This window comes from Vulpes vulpes, chromosome 2 (genome assembly GCF_048418805.1).
Source record: "Vulpes vulpes isolate BD-2025 chromosome 2, VulVul3, whole genome shotgun sequence".
Classification (NCBI taxonomy): Eukaryota; Metazoa; Chordata; class Mammalia; order Carnivora; family Canidae; genus Vulpes; species Vulpes vulpes.
The window spans coordinates 161,183,407-161,198,376 of NC_132781.1; the positions used below are offsets into that span (position 1 = coordinate 161,183,407).

The 14,970-nt window shown below is 60.0% G+C and overlaps 1 protein-coding gene across 2 annotated transcripts; it reads left to right on the forward strand.

Moving 5' to 3' along the window:
* The first annotated feature begins 1,001 nt into the window (after positions 1 to 1,001).
* Positions 1,002 to 14,754, forward strand: ARHGEF19 (Rho guanine nucleotide exchange factor 19). Of its 2 annotated transcripts, XM_026011984.2 has the most exons (17): positions 1,002 to 1,215; positions 3,545 to 3,614; positions 4,999 to 5,442; positions 5,854 to 6,135; positions 6,298 to 6,406; positions 6,499 to 6,575; positions 6,850 to 7,112; positions 7,922 to 8,082; positions 8,193 to 8,345; positions 8,619 to 8,748; positions 8,894 to 8,968; positions 9,103 to 9,192; positions 9,404 to 9,564; positions 11,747 to 11,905; positions 12,215 to 12,294; positions 13,683 to 13,787; positions 14,217 to 14,754. In XM_026011984.2, exons 1-17 carry the CDS (start codon positions 1,114 to 1,116, stop codon positions 14,372 to 14,374), a joined length of 2,619 nt encoding a protein of 872 aa, XP_025867769.1. In that variant the 5' UTR covers positions 1,002 to 1,113; the 3' UTR covers positions 14,375 to 14,754. The 2 variants fall into 2 exon arrangements, with proteins under 2 accessions (XP_025867769.1, XP_025867774.1); XM_026011989.2 differs by lacking the exon at positions 3,545 to 3,614 and having other exon boundaries at positions 1,103 to 1,215.
* The last annotated feature ends 216 nt before the right edge of the window (positions 14,755 to 14,970 follow it).

The window sequence follows — 14,970 nt, forward strand, 5'->3', positions numbered from 1 at the left end:
GCACAGCACTCAGCATCTTTGCATCAAGCCACCAGAGCTTTGAACTGTGTCCAGGAGCATCTGTGCTTTTTCTAGATTTATTTTGTGCATCTGTTAGTGAGATGTATCCAAAAGTATTAGCAAAGCCCGAGAGAGCTTATTTTTGGGGTATGGGAGTGCTAAAGACATTCTTCCGTATACACTAATGGTCATTGCTTCTTTATTTTATGCCATTTTTGGTTTAGGAAAGCTTTCGCAGGAACACTCGACTTTTGAGTAGTGGGGGAAACCCGTAAGCAGGTGTGGAGTGCTCACAACAGTGCCTGGCGCATAGTGTACAATAAGTTACTAGCAACGTGAGTATTGGTATTTGCGTACATAGTGATATTAATACTAAGTGTCTGGCAATTACGCAGTGCTCAGATAAATGGCAGGTAGCATTAGGAAGAGAACAGCTTTCCCTCTCATGGGCTTGGGAAGACTGTAGGCTTGCTGCTGCTTCCTTACTGGAGGCTGCTTCTACTTGGGCTGTTGGTTTAGTAAGGGCTCATTTGGTGTGGACTAGAGTCAGGGAAGGCTTCCTGGTGGAGGAGGCCATTGGAGGTGGCAAGGCTGGGTCATTCCTGAGAGCAGTGATGCTGGAAGGGCCTGCCGGGAAGGTCCTGGATGCACCACACTACCGTCCTTCGCGATTTCCATCCCCCCACCATAGAGATGAGCATTCCCATTTTATAGGTGCCGTAGCCAGCTCAGAGAGGGGTCAGCCAACTGCAGCGTTCTCAGGGTCCCTGAGGAGTCCAAGGCTTGGGAGGTTCTCTGTGAAGCCTCTCCTCCCCCAGCAATCTCACCCCTTCAGAAGAGGGGTGACCTGTTTCCAGCGTGGAAGAGCAGTGCTTCCCCCATCTTTAGGATATCGGTCTGGGGTCCTTCAGAGCCTCTCCTGGGCATAGGACTCCCATTGTTCCAGCCCCCCTCTTGTACCCCAGACTGGCCAAACCGGTTCTGGGGAAGGGGGGCGGGGAGCAGGCACGTTGAGACAGCCGCCTGCCCGCCTGCGAGGTTCCCTCCGCCTTCGCCTCCCCCCTCCCTGCCCCACACAATACCCGGGATCCTGCACTGCCCGGCTCAGGGGCCATGCTGACATCGCCCCCTGAGAACCGGGCTACAACCCCAGAGCCCCCAGGTGGTCTGGAGCCCTGGACCGTGTCGGAGGCCGGACGGAGCTCCCTGGCTGAGGTAGGGCCCCACCCTGCTGCCAGCAGTCCCATCCTCCTCCCGCCAGTCTTCCCAGAGTGAGTCCTTTGTGCTGCCTGCCTGGCCTCTGATCCTGGCTCCCACCCACTTATGGCCTCCTGGGGTTCAACAGCCTGTTTGGCCTGGATCCCCTTTCCAGTCTTGACCTTCCACTTAGCTTTGTCCCTTAAGGGGCACAGGGGCCATGGCAGGGCCTTCCTTCTCTGGGCATGGGGCAAGGGGGATCAGGGAGGGGGCAGGGAAATCCTGGGTGCAGGAAGCCAGAGGTGCTCTCCCTAAACCATAGTAGTACCCAGAGACCCTCTCTGCCAGCCTTGCCAAGTGGGCCCATTGTCCCTGTGACTAGCAGTGTCCACTGAATGGGACCCTCCTGGGCCCCTGCCCATCCTTATCTGCTTGCAGATGACACAGATTTCCTAGAGGGGGCAGCCAGGAGGGACCTTATGTGCCACTTTACGGATGGGGACACTGAGGCCCAAGAACAGGCTGTGACTCTCCTAAGGCCCCATAGCTGGTAGTGTCAACGCTCGACTTGAACCTTGGCAAAGGTTTTCACCTGTGAGTTCCAGAATGATCCTTGGCCCTAGAGTATCCGGTGGTCATGTCTGGGGCAGGGAATGTCCCTGCTATTTGGGGCCAGTTCTCTTCCTGAGGCTTTTTCCTTTTTTTTTTTTTCTCTCTCTAGCAGAGATGAGCTGCACACAATATGAACACAGCTCTACCCCTCCTTGGTCCCCAGCACTGAGGTTAAGTGGGCCACATCTTTGGAAGCTAGAGGGTATCCAAGCTAGAGGGGTCATTCCCGTTGCTCTTTGGTCTGAACAGAGGTGGAGGTTGACTCATTCCTGACTTTCCCCCTAGGAACCTGCCTCCAGCCTCCTCCCTCCAGAAAGCCTTCTACCGCCTTCCCCCGACATTCACCCAGGCTTCTCCTCTAAGCCTTTAATAGGGGGTGCTCCTGCCCCAAGGCCTCCATGTTTTTGCTCATTTATCCCTGTAACACAGAAGGGTGTGTGTGTGTGTTGGGGGAGGGGGTGTGCTCCAGGGGCTTCTAGAATCCAAGGGGCGAGGATGTCCCAGAATGCGAGGGAGCAGAGGCATGTGTGTATTCTCGCACATGCGTCCCCACCGAAGCAAGTAGGATTTCCATGTTGAGGGTTGCAGATTCCTGGAGAGGAAGAGACTTCTTGGGCAGGCAGTGGTCTCATGTCTCTTTCCACATGCTTCTTCAAAGAAGGGTGGGGCTCATTCTCAGTGACTCAGTTTCCCCATCTGTGTGATGGCCCAAGCCACCTGCCTGGCTAGAGAAAGGCTAATACTCCGTTGAATGACTATCAACTACAGAGCTCCCACTGCGTGCTAGGCGCCTTACATGTGCTATCATTAATTCTCGTATTAGTGCTTTAAAGCTGCTATGACTAGCCTATTTATCAGACGAGGAGATAGAGACGTGCTCAGATGGACAGAGGTTTAAGGTACGCGCTAAAGCTGTCCCTGCGGGGAGGGCCCGGCAGGGTAACTGGCTCTTGGGAGCACCCCCACCCCGCCCCAGGGAGGGGCTGAAGAGAGCAGAGGAGCTGTTGGGTGCCTGCGCAGGTAGAAAGGTCCCCCTCCGGGTCCTCTCCTCCATCCCTCCCTCCCACGGTCACTGACGCTGTCACTGTTCCTCTCAGGTCAAGATTTTCTCCCAGTCGATGTTTACTGGGCCCCTGGGTGTTGCAGCCTGAACAGTTAGTCATTACTTCCTCCAGGCAGCCGTCCTGGAATGCTCGGGTCCAGTTGAGCCCAGCACTGATGGTTCCTCCGGCTTGGCTCCTGCCAACCCAGATTGTAACTGTTTTCATTTTTAGCTCCCTCACTAGACCGGCAACCCTGCCGGCCACAAAACGTTTGTCCATCTGTCTCCCTGGGTTTTTCTGGGCTTCGCATCTGTCTCTGAGTATCTGGCCTGTGAAATTTACAGTGTCTCTGTTTCTGTGGGTCCCTGAGTGTCTCAGAGTCTGTGGTTTTTTGGGTTTGAGTGTTTTGGGGTCTCTGTTCTGAGATGTTCCCTAAGGGGGCTCTGTGTCTCTGGGTCTCTCTCTCTGTCTCTGTCCCCTGGGTCTCCTCGCCCTGTCAGGCGGGGCACTGCTCCTCTGGCCTGAGGAGCCTCTGGGGGGGGGGGGGGTCCTTGCTGCCCTGCCTGCCCACAGTGAGGCCAGGCTAGGGTAGGCCCCCGCCCAGCCCGCTGCGCGCTCCCTCCCTCCCTCCCGCTTGCCTCACCACAGGGTTTGATGAATCAAACTCTTTGTCTGGGTGGGATCTTCCCCAGCCAGCTGGGCAGAGAGAGGGCTTCCCCTGCCGGAGCAGAACAACATCGGCAGCGGCCTTCAGCTGGAGAGGTGAGGGGTGCAGGAGGGCGGCCAGGGGAGGGCCCCAGGGGAAGGGCTGTGGGGGCTCAGATCCCTCTATCATTAGGCCTGTCCTGAGGCTCCAGCAGACTCCTTGGGGATGACTTCCTGCCCGGAGAGGACCTGGTCAAGCTGACCCCGGGGCTGGGAGCTGGGGCAGGGAAGAGCCCCTCTCTCGCCCCAGGCTGGGGAGCCAGGACATCTCCCTGCCCTTGTCCCGGGAGGGCCCAGCCAGATCTGGGTGGTGGCCCGCCTGCCAGTCTGTGACCCTCCCAGCCAGCTTGGCAGGGTGTGGGCACCACTCAGCGCCGAGGGCTGCTGCTCTGGGCCTGGGAGAGGAGGTTGGGTAACACCAAAGCAAGGACTTCTGGGCCTGTGTGTTTGTACCTCGGTGTGTGCGTGCAGACAGGAGCAGGAGAAAGCTCGAGTGGGTACATAAACATCTGATGGGTCCGCGTGTATGTGCGTATGAGAGAGTGTGAATATATGTAGTTGTGTAAAAAGTGTGTGAATGCGTGAGCCTGTGAATTGGAAGTGTCTGAGTACCTATGAAAGCGTGTACGTCCATGTGTGTACTCGGAAGAGAACGTGTGTGCAGGTACATGGAACATACGTGGATTGTGTGACAGTGTATGTATGTGTGTCTGGTCATAGGTCAGTGAGTTAAAAATGCACGAGGTGGTTAAAGCGCAGACTCAGAAGCCAGACTGCCTGGGCTTGAATCTTGGCTCCCCCATATGTCTCACCTTCCTCACCTATAAAATGGGGATTAAAAAGTGGCATCAACTCAGGGTTGTGAGGATTAAATGAAATAATATATAGAAAGTACTTGGCCTGCCATTCAGTAAGTGCCAAGTAAGTGTATTTTTTTTTTTAAGATTTTATTTATTTATTCGAGACAGAGAGAGTGAGAGAGACGGAGAAGAGAAGCAGGCTCCACGCAGGGAGCCCAACGTGGGACTCGATCCCTGGTCTCCAGGATCAGGCCCTGGGCCGAAGGCGGCACTAAACCACTGAGCCACCGGGGCTGCCCAGTGTGTTTTTTTTTTTTTTTTTTAAGATATTATGTATTTATTCATGAGAGACACACAGAAAGAGAGGCAGAGACATAGGCAGAGGGAGAAGCAGGCTCCCCATAGGGAGCCTGATGTGGGACTCGGTCCCAGGACCCCGGGATCACGACCTGAACTCAACTACTGAGCCACCCAGGTGCCCCTAAGTGTTAGCTATTACGGTGCAATTAGGTGTGTAAGTGTGCTCGTACAGATGTTGTACATACGTGTACACAAGAGTTGGTCCAGGCCTCCAAGTCAAAGATGGCTTGCTGGCCAGCCCTGCTGTTCCGTGTCTGCCTCTCATACCTTTTCTCCTGCAGGCCCAGGTGGGTGGCAGAGCAAAGGAGGAATGGACTGTGGGCCACCTGCCACCCTCCAGTCCCACCTGGCTGGGCCACGTGGCACTGCCCGCCGCCCAGTAGCTGTGTGCCAGCAGGAGAGTCTGTCCTTTGCAGAGTTGCCCACCCTGCAGCCTCCGAGTCCTCTGTGTCTGGATCTCTTCCCTGTCACCCCAGAGGAGCTGCGGGCTCCTGGCAGCCGCTGGTCCCTGGGGACCCCTCCTCCTCTCCAAGGGCTGCTATGGCCACCATCCCCGAGAGTCCCAGACACGGAGATCTGCACCAGTGGGGGGATGCGGCCCAGCAGGGCTGGCAGCTGGCCACACTGTCCTAGTGCCCAGCCCCCAGCTCTGGAGGGACCCTGGAGTCCCCAGCACCCACAGCCACAGCGCCGGGCCAGTCATGGCTCAGAGAAGAAGTCAGCCTGTGAGTCACTCTGGGTGGGGGGGTGGTGGCCCAGTGGGGCAGATAGGGGAGAAGTTGGGTGGCTCTTTTAAGACTCTTAAGCCCCAGGATTCCCCCAAACAAGCAGAACAAGTGGTAGATTTTAGTAATAAGAGAACCTGAGCTCAAAGAGGACAAGTGACTTGGAGGTTATACAGCAAATGAGTGGCTGTCCTGGGCTCCTTGGCCCTTTGCCCACTGCAACCAGGCACTGTGCTCTCTCTACTGCCCCTCTTGTTGATCCCATTGGGGGTGGGGGGTGGGGACCAGATCCTGGCAAAAACACTGACCTTTCCCTCAGATGCCCAGGGCCACAGGGTAGCAGCAGGGAGGAGTGGGGAGGGCGCCCAGTGGATGCATGCCAGCCTCTGCTCTCACCCCACGTCCCCATAGGGCGCAAGATGCGGGTCTATCAGCGGGAAGAGCTCCCTGGCAGCGCTGAAGCCCACACTGTCTTCCTGGAGCCTGGCCAGGCAACAGAGCAGGCCCTGAGCACAGAGGAGCCCAGGGCCCTGGAGCTGTCTGCGCCCTCCCGAGTCGGCCTGGAGGGGCCTGAGCGGAGGCGCTTCTCAGCCTCTGAGCTGATGACCCGGCTGCACTCTTCCCTGCGCCTGGGGCGAAACTCAGCAGCCAGGGTGCTGACCCCGGGGTCCGGCACTGGCATAGCTCGGGAAGGTACCAGCTTCTCCCCGGGGGACCCTAAGAGCAGGCCACCCGCCAGATGCACCATGGGGCACGACCCACCCCTGAGACTGGGTGCTTGGCAGCTGCAGTGTGGCACCCCAGTGCCCAGCATCATTCTGGGAGACACCCACCCTCAACTCTCACCCTCTCCAGGAAAAGCATCTGGAAGGGAGTGGCGCCGCGGAGAGATGAGGCTGGACGGCTTGGCGATGCCCGCGCCTGTTGACCCGAGCACGGGCCAGAGCGGCTGGCCGGAGCCCAGGTACTGTCTCCCACCCCGCAGTCGTCGGAGGAGGAGCGGGGGCGGGGGGGGGGTGCGGGCGAAGAGGGGCCCTGACGCTGCCCCTTCCGTAGGCTGGACACGCAGGAGGAGCAGGCGCTGGACTCCGGGAGCGCCAGCGAGCGGCGCCAGTCTCGGTTTCTCCTTAACAGTACGTGGGAGGAAGGGGCTGGGGGCGAGAGCGAGAGAGAGAGAGCGAGAGAGAGAGCGAGAGAGAGAGAGCTGAGCCTCGCGGGCCAGCACAGTAGCCAGCGCGCAGTGGGAGCGCCAGCCGCGCCTCTGCAGGGAGCGGGAGTGGGGGTGCGTGCACGAGGGGGTCGCGCTCCCGCTCCCCGCGCCTCCGCCCGACGGCTCGGTCAGGGGGGCGGGCTCTCGCGGAGCCGGGCCGCGGCGCCCACGCCCTCCCCGCCCCTCTCCCCGCCCAGCGGTCCTCTACCAGGAATACAGCGACGTGGCCAGCGCCCGCGAACTGCGGCGGCAGCAGCGCGAGGAGGAGGGCCCGGGGGACGAGGCGGAGGGCGCGGAGGAGGGGCCCGGGCCGCCGCGCGCCAACCTCTCCCCGAGCAGCTCCTTCCGGGCGCAGCGCTCGGCGCGAGGCTCCACCTTCTCGCTGTGGCAGGACATCCCCGACGTGCGCGGCAGCGGCGTCCTGGCCACGCTGAGCCTGCGCGACTGCAAGCTGCAGGAGGTGGGCGGGGGGGGGGCCTCGAGGGGGCGGGGTCTCGAGGGGCGGGGCCAAGGGACCTCCCATCCCCGGGGGTGGGCGTGGGACCCCGCGGGAGGGCGGGGCCTCGAGGGGCGGGGCCAAGGGACCTCCCATCCCCGGGGGTGGGCGTGGGACCCCGCGGGAGGGCGGGGCCTCGAGGGGCGGGGCCTCGAGGGGCGGGGCCAAGGGACCTCCCATCCCCGGGGGTGGGCGTGGGACCCCGCGGGAGGGCGGGGCCTCGAGGGGCGGGGCCTCGAGGGGCGGGGCCAAGGGACCTCCCATCCCCGGGGGTGGGCGTGGGACCCCGCGGGGAGAGCGGGGCCGTCCCTGCGGAAGGGGGGTGCCGGGACCTGGCAAGGTGGGGTGGCTGCTAGGGGGACGGGAGGGTGCGGCGCAAGGCGCCGGCGGCGGCTGGACGGGGGCGGGCCCGGGGCGGGGTCAGGCTGGGTCCGCGAGGACGCGGAGCCGCCGAGCCCTGCGGAGAGAAAACGCGAGGTGGGCGAGGGACCGAGGGCGCTGGGGGTGCGGGTGGAGCTAGAGGCTCAAGCAAGGTCTTCAGCTGAGCTTGAACAGTTGCGCGCGGCCGGACGTGGTCCCCTAGACCCGCCAGGCACCAGGCCATCGGAGGTGGGGCCAGAGAAGGGGGCGGACGAGGGGGTGTGGTGTCCAGGGCTTGGGCAGCAGGGGGAGGGGAGGAGTGACCGGGTCGGGAGGGCGGGTGGTCAGCGAGGCCACAGTGTCCGGGGTGGGCCGGTACGGCCCTCTTCAACCCCGCGTCCACCCTCACTCAGGCCAAGTTTGAGCTGATCACATCCGAGGCCTCATACATCCACAGCCTGTCCGTGGCCGTGGGCCACTTCTTGGGCTCTGCTGAGCTGAGCGAATGTCTGGGGGTGCAGGACAAGCAGTGGCTGTTCTCCAAACTGCCCGAGGTCAAGAGCACCAGCGAGAGGTGAGGGAGCGGCAGGTGCAGGGGGGCGGGGACAAGGCCTGTGATTGGCGGGTCTCCCAGGTCTGGGGTCTCTGCTTGCCCTGACCCTGACCCCTCGCTGGACCCCTCAGGTTCCTGCAGGACCTGGAGCAGCGGCTAGAGGCAGATGTCCTGCGTTTCAGCGTGTGTGACATTGTGTTGCACCACTGTCCAGCCTTCCGCCGAGTGTACCTGCCCTACGTCACCAACCAGGCCTACCAGGAGCGCACCTACCAGCGCCTGCTGTAGGGCTGGAGGCTCTGAAGGGGAGGGGAGGATAGAGGAGGCTTAGGCGGGAGTGGGCACAGAGGACTGGGTGAAGAAGGGTGACCTGGGAGGGGAATGGTTCCTGAACAGGGCTCTCTGACCAGCATAGGGTTAGACCCAACCCCAAGGGGCAAGGAGGATGTACTGAGAAGGCACCCAGAAAACCAAGAGGGTGGCTGGGGTCATGAATCCTGGCAGTTCATGGGATCTACAAACCCATCTGTGACCCCAGGCTCCTCCCCATCTTCCAGCCTGGAGAACCCCAAGTTCCCTGGCATCCTGGCTCGCCTGGAGGAGTCTCCTGTATGCCAACGTCTGCCCCTCACCTCCTTCCTTATCTTGCCATTTCAGAGGATCACCCGCCTCAAGATGCTGGTGGAGGTACCTGGAGGGCACCGGGCTGCAGTGAGGGCTGCACGAGGGAAATGGTGCTGTGCCCTCCACAGCCCCTTCTGAGTACCCATGGGTGGGCAGGGTGATGGGTGGAGGGCTCGGCCTGCCTCATTGCACTGACCTCACCCTCCAGAACATCCTGAAGCGGACAGCACAGGGCTCTGAAGACGAAGATGTGGCCACCAAGGCCTTCGATGCCCTCAAGGAGGTGAGCTCAGCTCCCCGGGGCCTCCCCAGAACCCTGACATATCTCCAAATGAGCCCCAGGTGGGAGCCTGAGGCTAGGCTCTGCGAGCTGGGGTTGGGGGGCTGCAGGAGGTGACCCACCCACGGCCTCCCCAGCTGGTGCAAGAATGCAACGCCAGCGTGCAGTCCATGAAGAGGACAGAGGAGCTCATCCACCTGAGCAAGAAGATCCACTTTGAGGGCAAGGTGCATGCCTGCAGCTGGCAGGATGGGATCCACAAAGGGGCAGCTTGTTCCCTCCTTCCCTGGGCACCGCAGGCCAGCTCCTCTCAGCCTATCCCCGATCACTCCCCACCCAACCCCCCCCCCCCCCCCCCCCCCCGCCCTGGGTCTGTGCTCTCTGCTCTGCTGTCCCAGGCCTGACCTGCCCTCCCCTTTGCCTCCTCCATCCTTCCAGATCTTCCCCCTCATCTCGCAGGCCCGCTGGCTGGTTCGGCATGGGGAACTGGTGGAGCTGGCCCCACTGCCCGCAGCGCCCCCTGCCAAGCTGAAGCTGTCCAGCAAGGCCGTCTACCTGCACCTTTTCAATGACTGCTTGCTGCTCTCCCGGCGGAAGGAGTGAGTCTGGGCAGGGTAGGGGGTGGGGAGTAGATGGGAGCCAGGTCCCTTCTTCTCCACCATGGAGCTCACAAACGGTCCATCACTGGCCCCGAGAGCCCCTGTTTGTGCCGGACTGTGCTGCTGGGGCACCCTGAGCTTCACAGGCTCCCCCAGAGAAGGCAGAGGTGTGAGGCTAGTCCATTTTCCAGACCTGAGAACCAAGGGCTGGACAGTATGCAGAGGACTTGATGCTGGTCTGAGCCTTAGCCAAATAGAGCAGAGATCAAGAGCACAATCTGGGAGTCCCGGCTCCGCCCTGACTCATAAGGCTAGTGGCCAACACTTACTGAGCGCCTATTCTGTGCCAGGCATGCCGTGTGGATTATTCTCTTCATTCTTCTAAATATCTCCCTGGACAGTAGGCCCCCTCGTTATTCTCAAGATCACGGATCTAGCAAGTGCAGAAGCCAGGAGGCCGGTTCTGTCTGATGTCTGATCCCAGGCTCTTAACCACTGTATTATCCTATCTTCCATCTGTAAGATAGAGACTATCATGTAGGGAGACTCAGTCTGATAATAATACATGGAAAGAGCTTAGCACAGTGCCTGGCACACACTGAACACCCAGTCACTATTAGCTGTAACTATTATCAGTTTGGGATGAGGGGGAAGACTTTCTGAGTAGGTAAGCCTTAAGGCTGGACGTGGTGAAGAATGGGCTTCTTATACTATGGGAAGGGTTCATTCCTGATTTATTCCTTCATTCACTAAAGTGTCACTGAACTGCTATTCTCTACCGGGCCCCGATGGGTGCTAGCGCTCTGATGGGTGCCCATAGGTGCTCTCAGAACAATAAAAATACATCCTGATAACCACGTGGTCAGGGTTTTGATGGAAAGGTGCTCTCCTACTGTAGTATTCCCTGGTATGAGGATCAATAAAGCTTCATTTTTTTTAAGATTTTTATTTATTTATTCATAGAGAGAGAGAGAGAGAGAGAGAGGCAGAGACACAGGGAGAGGGAGAAGCAGGCACCATTCAAGAGAGCCTGACGTGGGACTGGATCCCGGGTCTTCAGGATCACGCCGTAGGCTGCAGGCGGCGCTAAACCGCTGCACCACCGGGGCTGCCCCATCAGTAAAGCTTCAAATAGGAAGGGACATTTGAGCTCAGTTTTGAAGGATAATTTGGAGTTTGGGAGGATATAGCGAAGTCACAGTAGGATACAACAGCAGAGTGTGTCTGGGAGATGATGGAGCCTAATATGGTTGGATTTGTAGAGGGGAAGGGCAGAGAAGGAAGTTGGGTGGTTGAAAGTCATGGTACGGAGGCTGGGCTTTCTGGGGGCCATGGGGAGCATGGGGAGTTAGGCAGACGAGTGACATTTTACTCCTGTCTAGTTTGGAGGATGGACTGGAAGGGGAGAGACCAGATGCAGTTGCCCAGGTGAGAGTAGGTGCTCCTGAAGTGTTCGGGGCTTGTGGGAAGCGGACTCCAGGGACGACAGGGAGTTCGTTCGTTTGTAGGATGGAGCTGCTGGCTGGCTGTGTATGGAGAGGGAGGGAGGAGGCCGGAACGATGGCTGAGTTTCCTCCTGGGCACCTTCAGGAAGTCTTCCCCAGAACGGGCACAGTGAGGGGATCCTGTCTGGAGTGGGAATTACTGACTTCTGCTTAGACAGGTTGAGAAGGAATCTGTGGGACATCCTTGACCCACCCACCTACCCATCCTTCCTGCAAGTGTTTATTGAACCCGAATTATGGGCCAGGCGGTGTCAAGCCCTGGGGAGGATGACGAACGAGAGACAGAGCTCTCCTTCCATACCAGTTAGAGAGTCAGACAGTAAGCAGCAAGGGTCTCTCTCATCCAGTGGGGAGGGCTCCCCGTTGGCTGTTGAGAACAGGGACTAGGAGGGGGCCGTGGTTCAGAGAGAACCTGAAAGCTCGCCCTGGGGATAGGGACGAGTTTTTGTCACCTTCTACTTTGGTCAGGGAACCAGCAGGAGTGGCTGTCTCCATTCCTTGTGGGACTCCGATGGCTGTTAGGGAGGTGATGCCCTTGGGCAGCCAAGTTTCCTTGGGGAGGGAGCCAGAGGGGCAGCCAACCCTTCTGATCAGCACTCACCTGTCCCGAGGGTGGGGTTGGGAGCCTGAGGACGAGCCAGGAGCCAGGCTGACCTCCCCTCCCCCGGTCCCCACAGGCTAGGGAAGTTTGCCGTCTTTGTCCACGCCAGGATGGCCGAGCTCCAGGTGAAGGATCTGAGCCTGAAGCTCCAGGGCATCCCTGGCCACGTGTTCCTCCTTCAGCTCCTCCATGGCCAACACGCGAAGCACCAGTTCCTGCTGAGGGCTCGGACCGAGTGAGTGGGGCTAGGGTGGGGGGCGAGGGGACCCCTTGGCAGGCAACAGGCCCTCCCAGTCTGGCTGCAGGAGGGTGGCATGAGGCAAGACACGGATGGAGCTGGCGTCCAGGGGCTTCTGGGCCTGCTCTGTTCTTCTGCAGACAGCTGGGTGGGGCCCCGGCTTGGGGACAGGGCTGTAGGGTGGGGCCCTGGGTGGGGGGGTATCCTGAGTCTGGACATCATACCCAATTCTCCCAGCCGTTTCACCACTGTGGCCCGGGGAGATTGCACTTTGCGCGTTGTGACAACTCCGCCTCCCCTCCCTAGAAGTGAGAAGCAGCGGTGGATCTCAGCCATGCGCCCCTCCAGCTCCCAGGAGGATAAGGAGATCTTCAGCGAGGGCCAAGGTAGCAGCCTGCCTCCCCCACCCGCCTCTAGGCCCACATCCCCCTTTTCTCCAGGCCTGGTGCCATGGTGCCCCCGGGCTGTCTCCCCCTTTGCCTCAGTCGCAGAGGGCAGGAACCCAAGTGGCCCTGGGGTTGGGGTGGGGGGTGAGGGAGCAGCTCCGTTGACACAGAGGCTTCTCTCTGGGGTGTGAGTGTAGCTACTACGCCCCAGTGCTGCCCAGTCAGAGGGACCCTGGGTACCAGTCAAGGGTTTCTGAGCTGGGGGGCTAGGGCCAAGCTGCAGAAGGGAGAAGAAGGGAACTCATTTCTACTCGTACTTGCCATGTGTCAGGCCCAGTGTTAGGGGCTTTATATGCATTTATTTCACTTAATCCTTATGAAAACCCTGTGAGGTAGACTCCTTTTAAAAAAAAAAAAAGATTTTATTTATTTATTCATGAGAGACACAGAGAGAGACACACACACAGGCAGAGGGAGAAGCAGGCTCCATGCAGGGAGCCCGACTTGGGACTCGATCCCGGGCTCCGGGATCATGCCTTGGGCTGAAGGCGGCGCTAAACCACTGAGCCACCCAGGCTGCCTGTAGACTCATTTTTATTCACATCTGGAAAAACAGGCTCAGGAGTGTTAAGTAACTGGCCCAAGGTCAGCCAGCCAGGGGATAGCAGAGCTGGGATTCAAGCCAGGTCTGGCCCCAAAGCCTGTGGTTTTCCCCGGCTTGGGCTAGGAGTCCTGTTGGGGCTGTGGGGTGAGCTCCACCCCACTCCAGAGAGGAAAGGCCTGTGAAGGATGAAGGGGGCAGCCATGGAAAGATCTGGGCAAAAGTACTCCTGGAAGGAGGGCGGGCAGTGCCAAGGCGCGGAGGCAGGAGGGAGCTCAGGGTGTTTGGGGAACAGCAGGGCAGCCAGTGTTGCTGAGCTTCCGGAGCAAGGGGTAGGGGGTGGGGGGAGGCTAAGCCAGGAGGCAATGTGGGGAGGACTTTGGATTTTATTCGGAGGAGTGGGAAGCCCTGGGAGGGTTACAGCTGGGGGACTGATGGAAGTCTTGTCCCAGTTGAGCAGGATGGATTAGAGGAAGTCCTGGAGTAGTGACAGGAGCACGGGAAGGGGCCATTTCTGTTGTGGGGGGTGCCTGGGGGTGGCTGGACACTGGCTTGGAGGTTAGCGTCGGGGTGCAGGACTGAGCTGGGGAGGTGAGAGCCCCCAAGCTGGGAGGGACGGCATTCACCCAGGGCTTGTGTTTAGGGCAAGAGAGGAGAGAGGCCAGGGTGGGCCGAGGGAGGCGCAGAGAAAATTAAGCAGCAGCAGCAGCCACCCTCCTACCCCTTTACTTCCTTCTCCTCCCCCTCCACACCCCCCATTACCCCCCCCTCTCCCCTGGGCTGTCAGACCGCCCCCAGGTGCAGTGTGTCCGGACATACAAGGCTCTGCAGCCAGATGAGCTGACTCTGGAGAAGACTGACATCCTGGCAGTGAGGACCCGAACCAGCGACGGTGAGAGGAGCCTCCTGGGCAGGCTCCTGCTCCCTACCCCCCCCCCCCCCCATGGGTCTTGGGCGGGCAGGAGGTAACTAGTGGCTAAGATGTCACAAGAAAAGATTACGCAAGTGTTGATCAACCACAGCATGTAGGAATCAAGTTAGACCAGAGGAGGAACTTCCTGCTCTGGGAAAGATTCAGTGACTGACAGGGGAGAGTGGGAAACACCCTTCTTAGAGGGTGCCGGGAAAAACAGGTCAGGAGTTCACCTACAAGACTGCTTCGAGAGGCAGGGTCCTTCCTGGGGCTGGGATGCTGGGATGAGGTCTCCTTGGGCCCAGGGGTGCAGACAAGGCTTGCGTCAGGGCCTAGGCATTCCCTTGCAGGCTGGCCCTGGTGTCCCTTGGATGCCACTGATGCTGCTCCTGGCCTGCGTGCCCCTAGGCTGGCTGGAGGGGGTCCGCCTGGCAGATGGCGAGAAGGGGTGGGTGCCCCAGGCCCACGTGGAGGAGATCGGCAGCCTCAACGCCCGCCTTCGAAACCTCCGAGAGAATAAGCGGATCACAAGTGCCACCAGCAAACTGGGGGAGCCCCCCACATGATGGGCAGGCGTGGCCTGGGACACCAGCTCCGTGCCCAGCTCCTGGGCAGGTCTGGAGGGGCCTCCTGTGGGGGTCCCGTGCTCCGTGGCCTGCCCTGCAGGGTCCAGCCTGTCCTCGCGCGCCTCGAAGTCCGCACTAAAGGCCGATGCAGGTCCTTCCTCCAGCATAGGGACTGCACAGGTGACCTGTGACACCTGGCGAGGACCGGAGCCCACTGCCTTCACGCTGCCTGACTCTGGGTCCCTCTGGCAGGGGCTCGGCTGGGGACGGCGCTGGTGCTGAGGGGTCAGATATGTATATACCTGGGGTCTTCTGGCCGGAGCCTGCTGGGCCCTGGTTGCTGTGACTTTTCTGTAAATAAACTCCCATGATGCCTTTGCTTGGAGTGTGCAAGCTGTCTGATGCTGCCCCACCGCAGCCCCCTCTTCCTCTAGCTCGAGGTCAGGAGGGTCTCTGGCTGCCCCCCAGCGGGGAGTGTTCACGTCTTAACCAGGGGAAGGGGACGGTGAGGCTGTGTCTGAATTAGACCTCGCGGGCTTCGGTTGGCAAAGTACCAGATTCGAGTAGGCCTGAGGACCAAAGACACTCGTTAGCTC